At 35.4% G+C, this 18,826-nt stretch overlaps 1 protein-coding gene across 3 annotated transcripts in view; it reads right to left on the bottom strand.

Moving 5' to 3' along the window:
* Positions 1–1,264: 1,264 nt before the first annotated feature.
* The window catches only part of LOC149620802 (MIF4G domain-containing protein A), a 42,427-nt gene continuing 24,865 nt past the window's right edge, over positions 1,265–18,826 (bottom strand). For all 3 annotated transcript variants that reach the window (XM_089854844.1, XM_089854843.1, XM_089854842.1), the window contains 7 exons: positions 16,476–16,581; positions 14,959–15,135; positions 12,196–12,396; positions 11,956–12,074; positions 10,380–10,673; positions 5,187–5,405; positions 1,265–4,062 (listed from right to left, as the gene is read on the bottom strand). In XM_089854844.1, the coding sequence (XP_089710970.1) occupies positions 4,054–4,062; positions 5,187–5,405; positions 10,380–10,673; positions 11,956–12,074; positions 12,196–12,396; positions 14,959–15,135; positions 16,476–16,581 (1,125 nt within the window). In that variant the 3' untranslated portion in view covers positions 1,265–4,053. The remainder of the gene's footprint in view (positions 4,063–5,186; positions 5,406–10,379; positions 10,674–11,955; positions 12,075–12,195; positions 12,397–14,958; positions 15,136–16,475; positions 16,582–18,826) is intronic.

Genomic DNA, 18,826 nt, shown 5'->3' with positions numbered 1-18,826 from the left:
GGGTGGTGCCAAAATATAATCAAACGAAGTTTGTCAATTAAGTATGCGAGGATTTTACCAGTACCACAGGCTAAAGCTATGATCCCCACGTTCTTATTACATTAACCCGTTTTTCATTACATGTTTATATCGCCAGGTATATTTTATACAAACTTTTAAAACCTGTATCAGTTATCTTTGTTTGCGAATTTTGACGAAGTGTCTTAAAATTACACATAAATTTATTTGCGCAAGTCTCGGCGTGCTCAATGTCTTCTTTATTAATCCTATCCTCGGATTGCTCAACAGTTTCATTTTAAATGCAAATCTCGGCTTGCTTAACTATTACCTTCTCTAATAGCATACCTGGAGGCTGTATAAACTTGCCATCTCTGATGACAGTCCTCGTAAGATGACGCTTTTCAGAGGAAAACTTTTTAAAGCAGAGCATTGAAATCCCTAGTGCGATTGCGTAAGTTCTTTAATGCCGGTGGAGATTCTAAGTGTAAGTGCTAGAATGGTGCAATATAAATACAATAATATTATTATTTTCACCATTCTAGCACTTACACCAAATGTGGATGAGAGGGAAAGTATGACAATGCCCATAGAGTCTGTGTTAAAAAACGCGGACATCAAAGTTTCGCCAATAACTATTTAGTTTACTAGTGACTGATGGACTTGCAAACTCGCGACTGAAAGTAGTTCAGACATTTATGCTCCTTGGTTTAACCATAGCCCACTCGATCATGCGCATCACGAGGCAAGCTGCTCGCGCTATAGCTAAATTACCGAGATTTGTTTTGAGCGTATCTAGTTTTTTGTGCTCTTCTATTGCTTCGATAACCTTACTCAAATCCATATTATACCTTCAAATACCATTTATAACATTACCAGCTACTCTGTCCTGACTACAAACACAAATCGAGGAAGTTCTAGGATTCACAATAGCAGACGACGGTAACCGCGTAACCGCGATTTAACACAAGACCTATTTTAAGGGAGTGAACAGGCCCAGTATAGCTACGCCAATAAAACGGTCAACTACGGCGAAACTCTGCTGACTCGCGACTTTTGGCCATTTTCATACTTTTCCTCTCAACCACTTTTACTTACACTGAGAATCTTTACCGGCATTACAGAACATATATATATATATAAAAATGATTTGAGTAGTTCCAAAAATACTTTGACGCAGTTCGGTGGAATGGAATTTCTGTACATTGGGAATTCGGTACAAGAAAATTATCATACTTAAATGGTCTCTCGAGGATTCGATAACATATTATTGTTCAATTAACATGTCTTTATTTTCAACTTTGAAATTACAAACATTTTAAACTCAAAACAAATCACAAAATTTTTTTATAAATAATTACATGTGCAGTTTCAATGTGAAAATTCTAGAATCTAAGATTGGAATCTCAAACAATATTGATTCCGCGAAACAAAGTCTAGAATCTCCTCCCTCAGAAAAACTTTAAACCATATCCTGGTTATAAACTTAGTATTCCTTGATAAACGTTATAGCAACAAATATGCATAGTTATCAGTGAGTTAAATACATCAAAAGTCTTATCACATTCTTTACACTTCAAAACAATATGTATTAATACTGAAATATTTATTCTAAATTAAAAATAAACGCAGAAGTCGAAATAGTTAACTTAAATTATAGAGTTGATTTGAAAATAATGGCGTATCTATTAAACTTAAATATCAAGAAAACTAAGTAGAAAAAGGGGACATTTTGAGGGTTTAAAGGTGTCATATTGTGAGGCATCATCTAGTATAGCTCTTAAAGCTCAAAGGCTTGTCTTTGTCAAAATTATGTAAAACAATATATTGTAAGAAGGAAAGGTATTTTTTATGAAACTTTTCTCTCTCCCTTTTGTGTAGGACAAACTTCACTTGGATATTGTGTGAAGCAATAACATTGGCGGACTAGAAGCAAATGCGTATTTTGAGACGAGATTCAAAATATACTGAGGAGCAAATAAAATATGGAGCCTGTCTGATACTTAATGCATTAGTATATTCATAAAGGGTATATTAATCTAACACAAATTATTGAGCTTTATATATGTATTATGAATAAACAGTAAGTAATAGTGTTGATGCATTGTCTTTGATTTGAAAATGGATTCAAAATATAAGGTACCTTATTACTTTACCGAAAATGTCGTATCGTTACTCTGTGCAAGGCAGATGAAAGAAATTATAGCAAGGGAAAATATTAAGACACTATGTGATTAAGTTTGACAAAATGGTAAAGCAGCTTTGCGTTTTGTTTTATCAAATTCACGGCTATGCACTAAATTAGCTACATGAGAATAACAGGGTCTATTAATTTTTTTGGTCAAAGAATGACACTAAAAATAAAATCATTAATGCTACATTTCTTAACCTAACGAGGATTAATCTTACTGCAATAAAACAAATTTATCGAACAAAAAATTTGATACTGCTAAAGAAGGAACTGTGGCACTATTACTACTACTACTACTACTACTACTACTACAGGGCAGGTCAAACTAAGAGCCCCATCGTAGATATCCATCATACGATGTGGCTAAAAATGCCTGTATGTAAAATCCAACGCTATTAATATTGCTCTTCAAATCTCACTTTCTACATGTGAAATGGCTTTCAGCTTTTTCCTTCAAATTGAACTATGTTTTGTTATGTTTTTCACCTGATCAAAAGTATGCAAGACAGTAGTATTTGAAATAAGTAAGGATAATTTTTCGACGGATCGAACATCACAGATTATCCCGTAAGCATCAGATGGATTTCTGGAATCGAAAAAGCATTCCTGGAAATATGTTTGAATATTTCAAATCAGAATGTCTCATCCTCGCCTACTATTATTTAAATATTTTTTATTGATGAGTCTTTTGATGTCTTGCTTATTATAAAAACTACTCAATTACAAATAAGCACACACCATCTAATAGAAAAAAAAAACAATTTTTGTTCGTAGGTTGCGATCGAACCATGGTTGAAAATTTTAAAAACCTAACCCATAAGCTACTAAACGAAAATGCTACTAAAGAAAACGTGTTGTTTCCACCTAGACTATAAATACTGGGTAAATTAAGGGTCATTTTTGATCACCACCGTACTCTGTTTCGAAAAATCCGTAGAAAGCCATTTTCACAGAGAAAAGTGATGATATTCACATTTGAGGTTCAATAACGAAATATTTTTGATGTAAAATAAATTTATTAGTCGTGATTTACTTAAAAACTTCTGTTAAGCCTCAAATTTGAAGCCCTGCTTTTTAAGCCGGAATTTTAAAATGTATTTCTATTTCTTCTACTAGATAATTATGATCTAAGAGAATAAGGTCATCTCAAGTAGTCGAATTTTTTAAATATCTAGTGAAATTCATTGATTTTAAATGCATAGATATATTAGGATATTATATGATACGATCTAAAGCTATTTATTGAAGCCCAGAGTTGGACAGGCAAATTACTATTGTGCCATTTTTTTTCTCTTCGCAGTGAACTGTTCTTGGAAGTCATTTTGAGCGTATCTAATGTGTTTTATAATGAGGCTTTTTTAGCAGAAAAACTTCAACTTCAGATATTTGTTTTTCCTACTTTTTTCTTGATGAATTTGAAATTTCATGGTTTTTAATATCCCATGTTATATGTTAAGTATATAGGCACAAATTTCTCTAATCGCCTAAAAATGTTTATCATTAAATTACTATGTACAATGCGTTAAAAGTTTGTAAAACGTTTCTAAATTACTTCGCGTATAACTAGAATATGATTTACTGAACATTACCATTCATCTTGATAATTCTTACGACAAATAAATTCCATCAGAAACTTCTTTTATATTTTGAAATAAGTTGAAACTTTCAGATTTAAGGCACTTTTATACTGTTGAGATTTTAGATATTTCTGTCAAGGATCATAATAAATATCTAACTATTAAACGTTGCCATAAAATGCTTATGGCAATATCTATTATATTAACTAAGTTATTTATATAAAAATTCCGAAAGATTGTCGAAAATTTTCGGCTGTCGTTTGCATCGATTCGTTTTCAAATTCGTTTTCAAAATAGCTGAAATAAAGAAAGAAATATTGTAAAAATTTATTTTAGAACGGTTTTTATAATATTATACAGGACCACTTGGGCCTTGTAGACAAGACCTGATATCCACTCGTAATGTTAAACTTAAAAATCACAGGCTTTTTTGCTTAGCTGCACTTAGAAAAAAAAGAACATTTTTATGGTCGGCTCTTTGAATAACTTAAAAGCCAAGCTACAATGAAGTTCTAAATCGAATAATCAAAATTTTGAAGAATTTTTTATATTGCACGTTTTAAACATTAACAACATATGCTCTCAGTGAATAAGAGTCATTAGAAAACTTATAAGAAAGACCCCTATAGTTAGTTATAAATCTTTCTTTTTATTTTTAAACTTTTGCAATATGGAAAAAATTAAAGTTGATAGAGATCATAGATATTTGTCTATTCTAAATTCAACTGAAAATTATTCTAAAAGTAGGTTTTTATTGAATTCCGGCAAGCTGGAATACTTTAGACTGGCCCTTTTCAAGACTGAAATTCTCAATTAAATTATGCCGTTTCGAATTTCTAAAAAACTTTGGAGCCTTTTAAAATGAGCTTACTCAATATTGAAAAACATAAGTAAATTTTAAAGAAAATTAACTTATGTTTCTACATTTGTTAACAAGAAAATAGAGGGTAAAGAGGAAAATCAAGTGATTTTTATCGATCATAAGACCATTCTACATGGTGAAACATCCAGGAAATATCTCACAAAGATTTTAAAATTCAAATTAGGTTCAGATTTTATGGATAATTTGAAGTAACGACCTCCAACCAATCGTGTAACGCCCTGCCTTCCTGTTAACAAAATTTCCGTTGCACGCTCTACATCTCGCGCCACGATGATCACATTGCGTGCAACTTCTACCAAATCTCGCGCTAAATTCCATTGCCCATGGAGCGTGCCACGAGAACTTTGTTAACAAGAAGGCAGGGCGTTACGCGATTGGTCGGAGGTCTTTTTTCAAATTATCTATAACATCTGAACCTAATTTAAATTTAAAAATCATTCGGAGATATTTTCTGGATGTTTCACTATACAGAATTAGTAGATGAATCGATAAAAAATAACTTGATTTTCCACTTCACCTTCCCTTTAACTTAACTCACCCTTGCAGTGTAAGGAAAGTAGTAAATGGTTTGTGGCAAAGTCATTTCCCAGTTGCTGGCTCTTAATTCGATAAGTTCGAGGAGAGTTTTTCGGAAAGGCTCCTGCAGGACCGTAAGGAAAGCGTCCTTCATCATGAAACAGAGTTTCTCCATTTTTTCAGGAGAATCTTGCTCCAAAAATTTTCCAGCCGTCGTCAAAGTAGACCGCAAACATTCGATCTACGAAATTGAAAATAATACATCCTCCTTTAGACTCACTGAATGCTCTAGGCCTCTAGCACAATACTTGGCAGTTCGTATAATACTGTTCATGGAGGATGTTACCCTTGTTTTTTTTACTAACGTATTCGATTTTTTTAGGTCTCTTATCAATAATCTGCGAGCTGTCAGTGCAAGCAAATTGACCATTTTTAAATATCTCTTAAATTTCTACTTATCCTATATGTTTGGTACATGTTGCCTCTATAAATGCAATCTTAATGTCATTGTACTATACAGTATAGATAATATTTTCAATTTGTCAGGAATTCAAAAACAATACGGCATAACCTGTCTTTTAGATCTCGGAAAATCTGCCAGCGCTTTGCAAACCGTGATAACTTTCCCATTGGCGGGATTGTGAAATGAAAATATTTTAAAAACTTGGACCTAAACCACAGAAAATTTATATTCCTGCGGTGGTGACGTAATGGAAATATTTATTCACTTTCCTGTTCAAATTTGAAATTAGCTATTTATGAAAAGTTCTCTGTGCAAATTACTGCCTTACATTCAAGAAATTAATCTGAAACGCTACGTACTATCTGAAGCATCTTTGGCTATAATAAATGATGTGAAGAAATTCGGCAAAACAAAGCAGATAGAGTTATACTCTTACTGACACGGAGACTACCATGCAATAATAACTGTCTAGTGGTGAAAGTATGTGCTCTAGTAGTGGCAATTTCTTACAACAATTTATGTTTAATATTGTTTGTAAAATTACTGTTCCCATTCTAAACCGACGTTATATTTTTTCAACCTCAACTGTAATAACTTGATCATCGATTTCCAAACGTAGTTATTACGAAATTTCGAGGTTGTCTTCAATTTCTTTAACCCTTTCGGTCAAGGCCATGAAGCTCAATGTAAGAATGGTAGCCACTAACAAAAATGTACCGATAGCTTATGGCATCTTACACGAAAATGAGTTTCGTAAACCCCGTTTATGAGGGAAGAACTGTTTTAAAATAAATTTGTAATTCGGCCTTTCTCAGTGGACTTCGCCAAGGCTTAAAGAAGTTATGAAGTAGGTGGCAAAATGTTGTGTTCTTATGTGCATACACATTACTAGTAACTAAGACTATCTGGTTGATATTGGTAAAAGTATTTAATGATATGTACAATGGTTACAAGTCACGAGTCATAGTTGTGGTAAAGCCTGTCTGGAACTAACTACCTACCTATAGAGTTATCATAGCCGGGGTTTATATACTAACTGTTATCGCATAGATTGATAAGGTAGTAGGTCAAATAGTATTTTATAGCTAACCACATAACATCACTTTTTTTTTTTAACAAATGTAATTTTCTTTTATTGGCCTAACCTATCTACTGGTTTGCGTGGTCGTGTTGAACGTCTAATGATTGAAGCTTCCGCATTGTCGTGATTAGTCCTTTCTTGGTTTGTCGTAGTTGAGGTTCTATCTGCGTTCGTCGGTGGTGTTACTGAGGCAGATGATGACCGTGTGTTGCTGGTGTTGTTAGTTGTCGGTGTGGGAATCCATATAGATTCGGTCGATGTCGCAGATGAATGATCAAGTGTCGCCGAGTCAGTTTTAGGGTTGTCCAATCTCCTCGTTAATTGATTTTGGTGACTTCGTAGCGACTGATGTCCAAACTTTATCTCGTACATCATTTTGCCGATGTTCTTGCTAACGAGACCTGGAATCCATTTAGGTCCTCGAGAGTAGTTTCTGACGTAGACCGGGTTCTGAGTCTCGGTACTTGGCTGGTGTCATGAAGTCGTACTTAGGCTCCTCCGGCTGTTCTTGTGGATTGACTAGGTCAAGGCATGTTGTGATGTTTCTTCCTAACATCAGTTCTGCAGGTGATTTTCCTGATGCTAGTGGAGTTCGTCTATGTCGTATGAGAATGCGATTCAGTCTTTCGTCCAACGTGCCTATGTTTTTGCGCTGCAGTCCTTCGATAACGATGTCTTCCGCCGTCTTGTTTCCAATAGATAGTTTTGCAAGTGTATTCTTCACCGTGCGAACGTTTCTTTCTGCAAGTCCATTGGATTGCGGATGATATGGCGGTGACGTTACGTGATTAATACTATTTTTAGAGGTGAAGTCATTGAACTGTTCGATGGGACCCGCAAAGTCGCAATGTACTCGGTTCCAGGGTTTCGATACGATAGGCCATGGAGAGAATTCTTTTTGTGGTTCAGGTGCGTTTGTTTGGCAGATTCTACATAGTTTTGTGAATTGTACGATATCGTCATCGATTTTAGGCCACCATATTGTGGATCTCGCTAAGGACTTCATCCGGACGATGCCTTGGTGTGTGTCGTGGAGTTGTTCCAGCATACGTGATCTGAGGCTCTCTGGAACGATTACTCTTTGTCCCAGCATCAGTATCCCTCGCATCGTCGATAGCTCGTCACGACGATTGAAGTATGGTTTCGTTTCTTCGTCTGCATGGTTCCATCCTCCGTTTATGGTTTTGAACATGACTCTTGATAGGATCTGGTCTTTTTCAGTTTCGCGCCGAATACATTCCGTAGTTGTCGGACTGTTGTCGATATTTTCAATGAGAAGAACATACTCTGTGGGCAATGGTGGTTCTTGACTCGTAGAGGTGTGCGGTTAACCGTTTCAATCGAATAATTTGATCGAATACCGAACCGAATAAAGCTCGAAAGTCTATGTTAGGTTAGAACGTAACCTAAGTTAGAGAAAGTGTTTAGTTGAATGTAGGTTACTTTCAATTATCTTTTTTCTTTAAATAGGTATAAGAATTACTATACAAGCCTTAATCCATACTTCACTTTTAGAAAGTTGATATTTGGGGTTTGGTATTGTGTAGCAAGTAATGCCTTTCATATGGGATTTCCCGGATTTATCAGAATAACGTTGATCATTTTTACAAACTTCGAAAACGCACCTTTTGCTTGGCATCTTAAATACCCAAACTAATCCTTTATATTTCATATAAGAAAACGAACATAAAAGCCGAAAAAGCGGAGAGGAAGAACCTAACTGTGCCTAGACCGTACAATCATAAAAATTCAACAGAGCAGACGACATAATAAAGGTCACAAAGATGCCTCGAAATGTTTCGGGAGTCTCCCGCTAGGGGCGACGATATGCTATGAAATTTCAAGATAGGGGTTTTAGCTTATCATTCTAGTCCATCTGTGTTTAAAGGTCTTAGGTCCCATCAAAAACTACCAGCAAGTGCATTGGAAAATTTTAAGAAATGGGTAGTACGTTTTCGTGCTCTAGATACGTGACGTTGACTTTTGCGACGCCGATAGTCTCGATGCAATGGCCCGAAAATGATCTGAGTCCTTTGTCGAACTTTTGTATGGATCCTTCGTCGACGATAGCGTTGGCGTTCTCGCTAGACATGAGGGTAAAAGCTGAACCCGTGTCGACTTCCATTGTTAAGTTTTTCTTGGTGACAAGGCATTCTATCTTGTATGGTCCTCCGGGTCTCACTTCATGTGTTACTGGTACGTGAAAGATCCCGTGTTTGCTTTGTTCCATGGGTACTTCCTCGGATACGATGTTATGAATGTCGAAGGCTTCATATTCTTCCTTCTGGATGTCAATGTGATTCGCTTGGGCATTGAATTTGGATCGATTGTTTCGATTTCTGCACGCTCTTGATAAGTGACCTCTCTTTCGGCAATTGTGGCAAGTAGAGTCTTTATACGGGCAGTTGGCAGGTTCATGTCCATGAGAACTACATCTGTAGCATTCTTTGCTATCACTGCTGTGTGACTTCATGGCATTTTCTTGATTATTGAACCTTGCTGGATTCCCATCTTGACTTCTTGTCTGTGGTCTTCTTGTCTTCTGAGGACGTTTCTTCTTGAATACGATCGATATGGCATTTGCTTCATCGTTTTTCTCTGTGCTTCTATGATTCTTCATGGCACTGATGTTTTGCGTTGCCTGTTCCATAGCTTGAGCAATAGCAATAGCTTTAGCGAGCGTCAATTTATCTTCAGCTAAGAGGCGTTTTTGCAGTGAGTCTTCTCGGCATCCGCATACTAATCGGTCTCTAACCATGTCATCCAGCGATCCACCATAGTTGCAAAATTCACTCATACGTCTGAGTTCGGAGATATACTTTGCGATAGTTTCTCCGGGTTGACGATCTCTCGAGTTGAACTTGAACCTCTCTACTATTTCGGATGGTATCGGGTTGAAGTAATCATTCTTGCTTTGACGAATTCTGTGTAGGTTTTATCGGTTGGCTTGGCTGGTCCCACTATGTTGCGCAGTGTGGCGTATGTCGAAGCTCCGATGACCGTAAGCAACATCGCCTTCTTTTTACCTTCAGCGTCTATATCGTTAGCAACGAAGTATTGCCCCAGTCTTTCGGCATATAGGGTACATGATTCCGTTTGTTCATTGAACGTACCAAAATGAGCAGTGACTGACATGTTTGAGGATTCGATGATTGTCTCTCGTTGTCTTGATGTCCTTCTCTCGTACTGGTGGTGATCTTCGTTGTAGATGCTGTTAGTCGTTGAAGTGGAACCGTCGACGCGATCTTGTTAATGCGATCTCGTTAATGCCATCTCGCCTCCGTCGCCATTTGTTGTGTTCTTATGTGCCTACACATTACTAGTAACTAAGACTATCTGGTAAAAGTATTTAATGATATGTACAATGGTTACAAATCACGAGTCATAGTTGTGGTAAAGCCTGTCTGGAACTAACTACCTTTAGAGTTATCATAGCCGGGGTTTATATACTAACTGTTATCGCATAGATTGATAAGGTAGTAGGTCAAATAGTGTTTTATAGCTAACAACATAACACAAAAATAAGCCCAAAATTGTAAAACTTGTGAATTTCCCTCACACCCGGGTTAGCTATGCCACTTTTGACCATTTTCGTATTAGTATCGCTTTATACTTTTACTGCTTTTGAGATATTAATTTCTTTTTCAAATAAAAGGTTACATATAGCTTACTTCGGTAGAACTACCAATGGTCGGTGGTGTTAAAATAATGAAGCAACACTCATAGATAAGGGTGACTAAGGTGAGCTTCTGAGTGCTCAAAGTCGCGTCGCTGTTGAAGACGGAGCTGTCCCTCAGGTGGCTTCTTTGGTGGTCCTTTAGCTTAAGGTAAAGCTCCAGCAAGAAAGACACGTAGGCGGTCCAACTGCCCCCGGAAGAGTTTGGTCTTCGAAGTTTGTCTCTCTCATTAAACCATTCACGGCAAGAGTTCAGCAGACTCTCCAAAAATGTTTCATTTTTTTCTTTCTATAAATTAAAATATTTAAGCTCAAAAACAAAATTTTCAACGGACATTCTCTAAAGTTTTTGTGTCTCCAATCGGAGCATGACGTTTTATCTCTGATTACCCAATAACAGAAAATTACCAGGGATAGATGTAATATTAGAAGCAGAAATGGAGAACGGTTAAAATTTACTTCAGGCCGAATTATCTTATTGGCTCACTGAAACTAAGTTTTGGTGACGTTGCTGACGGGGACGGCGAAAAATACGTAATTCCTTTTTACCTCAGTCGCTATGAACCGCCTATTATTTCAAACCCCCCCTCACACCATGAAAAGGGATCCGGGACTTTGACGCGTGCCCACATTACAATGTTCTCCATTCCTGCTTCTATAATTACATATATCCCTGAAATTACTAAATTCCAAAATACAACAAGTTTAATGATTACAACGCAATTGTAAAAAAGTATGCTAATTATCTAATTTCCGCACTAGATGCTTGATGAAGAGTGTACCAATGGTACAGATGAAAATTGCCCACTTCATCACACCTGCTCCATATTTAGCATTGCTCAAAGCGTTGTTAAATACACCAAAATAAATAACACACTTTTTAGGAAAGAAATTATTCTTCGCTTATTCTTGACTTTTGAGGAAACAATTTTAAATCTCTGAATTTTTCCCTCGTTTTCTAAATCCCTGGTTTATCCAGGTATTCCAGGTTAACCACCGTAAGAACACAGGTACTTAAAATTTGACAAAAAGTTTGACATCCTATTTCAACCAAAAAAGGCATTACTTCTAAAGATACGCTTTTATACATGGAATGTAGCTGTTTGCTTTAAAATACTGGTATGCAAATTTCAGATATAATATATCCAACAGTTCTACCCGTCGGTTGTCGCGAAAATACATAGAGCTACAAGCAGCCTTTATATAGTACCATAAGTTCAGAAGAAATGTCTCGTAGAGCTAGAGACTTACTGTGGTAATGCTTTGTCCATGCTAAGAGTAAGAGGTAGTTCGAGAACGAGGCGAGAATTGACTACACGCGGTTTTGTAGCCTTTGACAGGCATAGCTTTACGAGAATCTATGAAGTTTCACCTACGTCACTTCATGACAATCTCTCAGAAACCAGTGAAAAACTTATGGAACATATATTATGAACTTATGAAAATATGAAGAACCAATATTACTTCTAATTATTTTTGTACAGTTTCCTTTGAAAATACGATAAAATTAAAAGTAAAGATTCCTCATAATATATAGGACTCACTAATATAAAGTAATAAACACGGATTACTTCAATTATTTTGAAACACATTCTGGCTGCTGGCTCTGCTGATTTCACCGCAGTAATGGCTTCGAGACACAAGACACGAACCACTTCCATTAACTGCCGGGATGACATAGCGTTTGGATCTAATAATAACACATAAAAATATGTTAATGGTATATAAACACAATCAAGTTTTATCCTTCTAAACACAAATGTCGTATGACATGTGTATTTATTCTAAAAATGTTGTATTATTGTTTTTACCCGATACAGCTTTTCGGACCAAAGCTTGATATTCGGAAGGTAAAGCTTCCCTATCGAAGCCCATCTCCGCATCCATAAGTGAAGTCTCGTTTGCTCCACCGAAACTCTTGGAACGCTTGAGGGCACTCTTTAATAGTTGACCATCACTGTTGTACATGATATTTTCTTGATTTTTGAAGCTAATGGCAAAACATCCACTTCCTAGAAAGATACAGTAGGAAAATAATTAAGGGTAGAAATAATAAACTAGAACCTATAACGTATTTTATAAGAGATGGTGGAGGTGTGTTCTGATTCGGGACAGTTGAACTCACAATTGAGCATCACCGACAGTGCCTTTAACACGTGCCAGGAACCCGTGTTTTTTTACAAAGTATAGGTTTGCATAACAGCATAAGTTTATAAGATATATTCCAGAAGTATGACACTTAATCTAATTCGTAATGATAGAAACCTACTGAAAGCTATGAGAGATTTGACTACACTCGGTTTTGCAGCCCGTCTTCCTATTTAGTCTTTGACAACGCTTCACGAGGCGTCGTTTAACGAGAATCTATGGCGTTTCAGCTACATCACTTCATGACAAGCTCTAAGTAAACAGACAAACTTATCGTATATATTAAATTTAGGATCCATGGTGTTTTATTATTTCTAGTTTTGTAGCAATTCTTAATGAAATTAGCAAAACTAGAAAAAATGTGACAAACTTATGGAACATATCTTATGGACTTAAGCACTTTTGATGAATTAATTTCTAGTAAACTCATTCTCTTCTTTAGATAGAATAGTCAATATTGGAAATGGCTAGTTGCTCACGTTTATTAAAGATCTGGTTCGCTAGTTGACGCATGCGTCGTGAACATTGGTCTAAAATTTCAATATGAACCATATCCCACAATTGGATAAATTATGTCACGTGGGTGTGCTCGACTTTTGTGGGACAGTACAACCTCGCATTGTGTAACTGTCCCTCAAGTCAATGTCACTCAAAAGAGCACAGTCTATTTCTCAGCTTGAAACTTTGCGATTTTTTACAAAAATACCTGTACTTCACTGGAAATTTAAAAATTTGGCCTCTGTGTCATTAATGCAGTACATAACGAAGTTGTAATTAGATTAAAAAATTGTTTTTACTTTTGATAGTAGCTAATAACTCTAATTTAAAGGCTTCGCAATTTTTTCGAAGAATAATTGTCATATTCTCTCCCGATAGCTTTGCGGTGGATGTATAACAATGAAACGTTTTTTAATAGGTTAGTCAACTTAACGTCATTCAATTTTACTCTTACGCCGTAGTGTATTCCGAAATAATTTTCCAAAATCTAATCGATCTTATTTCTACTCTCCGAAGCACTTGAAAATGATAACGTTTTATCCTTTACTCTAACAAGAACACCCAAGTACAACTAACTAGAAATACTCGTAATTAAAAAAAACCTAACTCCCTTAAAATTCTTTGTATATGAAAATGTATGTATATGAAAATGTATGTATATGAAAATGTATGTACAGAATGGATGTGACGCATTGAAAACTTTCCTATTTCTGGATATTAATGCTGCTGATTTATTTTTCTTTATGTAGGAGTACTAAAATATTTTATTTGTGCAAATTGTGCTCAATGTATAAATAATATAAATGATAAAAATATATCAGAATCTATATGTAAGAGGTCTCCGATAAAGTTTTGTGAATATATTCTGTCTTTCATCAGCAACGTTCATTGAACGGGCACTTATGACGTATTGCTAAAGGTTGAAGCAGAATGAAATAGCAACGCATAAAATATCGAGAATAATCGTAAGTATTGATTTACTGAATCTTCATCCTGATTCCATCTTTAGTCTTGCCTACTGTGGAGTGAGGTCTCCAAACAAAGGCGTATTTCGCTTTTTGTTAGGCCTAATGCCAAGGTTACGTTACAAATTCCTGGCCTGAGTGACTGCCTGGTAATCAGAATTGATAAGCAAACAACGAACTGATTAATTATTAAGAATGTGAGTGGAATACACCGAACCTAGCCGGTATGCTATCGATTGGGCGTGTTATCAAAACAGCATTGTCCAAAACGGCTTTTTCAAAAACGCGTTTGCCATCATTATAGCCATTTCTCGTTTTAGCGCATTTTGATTACAGCGTTTATATCTTGAGCGTTGTTTCGTACGAATTTTCCAAAATATTGTTGTTTATCTTCATTGACTTCCCAAAATAATATGCCTTTTCCAAAAAATTATATATATATATTTACTTCCGATATAACATTACTCCTTTTTGCATAATATTGTTCTTTGTTCTATATACTTAATATAATAGAGATTTCCCTCCCTATCAATCACAGTTTGGGCGGAAACAGCAACCGCTGTTTTGGGAAATAGCGCTGTATTGAGAAACGCCGAAACAGCAACCACGGTTTTGCTTCCACGCGGTTTTGCAAACCGCTGTTTTGGGAATCGCTTTATTCCAAAACGCTCTTATGAAAACCGCTCAACTACCCGTGAACCTATCTAGCCCGTCCAACAATTGAGCTTGGTAAACAACTTGATTTTGAAAGGGAAAAATTTCACTCTTAAGTATGGTAAATCTTAAGAAAGCTTCAAGCTAACGAACTGATGGGGGAAGATTTTTTATCCTTACTGCACATCAGAAATGTAAAGCTTAATAAAGCTTAATACCATCTGAAACTAGTTCTTAGGATAGTTTCTGGGAATTAGTTTGGTTATTTTGGACAAGTGATTTCTAATTGTAACAGAGGAATCACAGTACCTTTCGCTTGATCCTGAAAGCGCACGGCTCTACTTCCAGTAAAGACGGGTGGATCAAAATTCCCAAAGGACGAAGGGTTGAGATATGAAGTAGGGGACGTAGCTAAGTTTTGACTATTTTTGCCTTGAATATCTCCACTACTCGATCGATGATCTGATGTAGGAGATAATTGCTTGTCTGAAAAGGAAGAAAATATCTCAGTAATTGCCTGTTTTGAAACGATTTTCAAAAATATAGAAATACTACATGCAACTTAAATCTTCGTGGTACTCAAAACATATTTTTCCAAAATATTTAGTTCAGAAACATCACCTCGTTTAATATAAAAATTAAGATCAATCGCATGCTTATTCCTTTTGATTAGCTAAAATTGATCTAAATATCGAGCGTTTTCATTTATTTTTAGTAATATAACTAATAAATTTATTTACAGCTATTTTGATAATAATCCTAATCATATGACTCTATAATATATTCAAATGGATTTCATCGTAATGCGATCAAATTAATATTTCTGAAATCACTATTTATAATAATTCGACTCATTTTTATCACATATTTAAAGACGATTTCATCATTATAATTTCAATCACAAGAAAATAATTTATAGGGAGCTATATATTATTTTTCTATGTTTCAATTAATTTACAAAAACTAATTAGAAGAGTGGCCTGCTACTCGGAAATATCAATCCAGATAATCCCTTAAATAAAACGATGATAAGCCTAGAGTCACTTAAACCGCTTTATATTTTGAAAGTATAGGTTTGGCCGTCGTTTTACAAAATCGTTTCACTTTGAAAGATTTATATCACCCTCGAGTAATGTGGTTGCACACGATGAAATATTTTAAAGGATAAATGCATCAGTTCACATAACATAACATTATACCTTAAAAGAACAGCTTTTTACACAATATAAACAAAAGTATTAAAAAAACAAATGATGTTTTATTACAAAATAATTAGCATTTAATTAATCTTAAAAAGAGGGTTCCTGCGCCGTTGTTACTCTGGTGGCGTCTACTAAATAGAGCATCTTACCCCTTACCTCTCCCAGCTTGTGAGAATTCAACCAATCCCGTAGGTTTAAATAGTTCGATTTAGCAGACGCCATATACCAATGACGACACAGTCGTCCACGTTTTAAAGATTAATTAATGCTAATTACTTTATAAAAACAACTCATTTATTTTATTTTTAATATATTTTCCTTTTATATTTAGAAAAAAGCCGTTCTTTTAAGGTATGATGTTATGTTATCTGACCTTTTCCTTTGAAGAACCCATTAGGATTGTGGTTCGCTAAAATGCGACAAAACTGGCCCAGAAAAACAGAATAAATGAATGAGGGATGGATCAATAATGCTTCTCAAAATCTCTACCATCTTAAAGTTCTCTTTATAAAATTTTGAGTTATAAGCGAAACAATTTAAGTTGCATAACTTGTATAAAGTCTCGAGTCTCGCCAAGCAATGTTAATTATTTAAAAATAGTTGTAAATTTAGTAATTTACTTACTGGGAGGTCTATAAATCGGCATTGTGGGTCGAGCGTTTTTATTTTGAAGTCCAACCTTCTTGGCCAGTTTCGCGGATTCTTGTTTTTTTAAAGCTTCGTCTTTCACCTGTGAAACAGAAATTAATTCGTAAACAGTTATTTACCGCGTTAGAAGATTAATTTTAGAAGAAAGGAAAAATTTCGATAGGCTCATGGACACGATATTCTAGTATCTCTTTCACCATTCACGTCCTCCTGACGCAGATTTAGAAAGAACCAATGTTTATTTTATGAGTTGGCCCAAGTTTTGGACTGAGAAGACTGTGTTTAAAACGAAATTTGTTCCTTTCCTCGTTATTTTCTCACTCATTTCCTAGTTAAAGAAAATTAAACATTATTCCCATTAAAATCCATATCGCGAGAGAAAATGCTATGGCAAATAACAATGCATAATACAAGTGACGGTAATACATTACAGAAGGTGAAAATTGATGGCTAACATTGGTTGAATCAGGGAGGAGAGACTTAATTTTGTGAATAGGCGAATTGGTTCGCTTTGTGGCTAAACTCGGCTCTCTCCGGCGCAGGCTCAGTCACTCGCCGCGGTGTCCGTGCGCATGTGTCAAATTGGGAGCTGGTGGTAGTCTAATAACCGAAACCACTCGCGCGTGCGCGTTAGCTAGAATCGAGGGAGAGATATAGAGATATAAAAATTCGTACCCTTCCCTTTTTCCCCCATTCCATTTATATTACTGCTTCTTTAACATTAGACTAACACTCCCTAACAAGTCTCTCCTCACTGGTTGAATCTCTAGAGAATTTAGGAAGAGGAGCACGATATTAGGTATATGAAAGTATTTTATTAGCGTCTTTCCGAATCGGTTTCGTCCGATTTGTCGTCTCATTTTTATTGCACTACGTTGGGGTCATCTGTGTTGTCTTAGTAAAATTAGGAATTACAATCTTAGGTTCAATTTTAAATAGTAATCCAAACTAGTCATCTAAAACGCTGAAGTATTACTCCTCTATTTATACTCTCTGATGTCACCATAGACAAACAAATAATGCTATGGTTTCTAATTTTTTCCTCAACATAGCAGCAAGCTTCAAAATTCGATATTTGGTACAACTTTCAGACAGAAAACTAGATTTGTTTAAGCTTGGTTTTCACTTAACAGAAGAAAATAACGTTTTAGATGGAATTTAAATTTTACCAAAATGGAATCAAGAGAAGGGACCACGACACTAACTTCCGCAGTTTTCATTTAAACAATGCAGGTTTCAAACTGAACCATTACTTTTTTCTCCACGCGGCTCGAACGATATTCAACATCACAACGACGACAGTCTCCTTAGCCAATTAAGGAAGGAAAGATAATTTGAGATTGGTATGTCTTGTTAGCACATAGACGTACCATTTCTCTCTTGTAATTCTCTTCTGATTTTACATTAGCGTCGTGATCAGTTGAAAAACTTAAACGATATGACGAAACTTCTGATTGTACATTTGCAAGTTTGATTTAGATATTTATTTCATAAATACGCTCTCAACTTAAGATTACCATTAATTTTTCCTAAATTATTAAATTAATAAGTAAATAATATTAAATTTCGGTGGTGATTCTTTGTTGACCTACAAAATTAAAATATAGTTTAAAAGTCTTAACTATGGAATGTTAGATTGACTAACTTAAGCAGCCAACGCAATCGCGAGATCAGAGAATGTATTCCTACGCTCTACGCGGCCATACTTTTTGTAACTTTGTTTACGGCTGTATAGCCTAATTGCGCGGGGCATTCGCGGTACGAGGATCTCTAGCGAAAAAATCGCCTTTGTTCACTTCCATCCCGTAGGGAAGTTTCTTATATTACTTCTTGTTTTACCAGGGTTTTACGTAAAGTGAAAACCATACTTTAGTTCGCACACGTGCATTTTGATGCCATAATGATAAAACAATGAAGCTATCGTACACCGAAAACATTTCTGGATTTTCATTTCAACCTTTATTTTAAATTATTTTGTATTGTTATTAAATAATATTAATATTATACTAAAGGAATCAGGAAGTCTATGCGATAATACTTTAAAAGAGCCGATATGCGTGATTTCAACATTATAAATTCTGTGTTCCAAACTTAACGTACTTTTGCGGTTTGAAATATTTGGATTGTTCGTCTATGGTGGTTTATTATAACCACCGATCGTCTCTAACACATTCTCTATCTGATGGCAAAAAAAGCGTACTAGTTACTCCAAAAAAAAGGTTTAAAAATGTAACGGAACTGATGTTTACTCTCTAGTAAAAATTGAACGTTAGTTACTCTAAAGTTTTAGTTTATTTCCACGGACGTTGGATTACTAAACTATTATT

This window comes from Phalangium opilio, unplaced genomic scaffold (assembly GCF_054372755.1).
Source record: "Phalangium opilio isolate 3A_F unplaced genomic scaffold, DU_Popi_V2 ptg000209l_1, whole genome shotgun sequence".
Classification (NCBI taxonomy): Eukaryota; Metazoa; Arthropoda; class Arachnida; order Opiliones; family Phalangiidae; genus Phalangium; species Phalangium opilio.
Note: the sequence above shows the minus strand (reverse complement) of the source record. Positions and strands in the feature narration are given on the sequence as shown.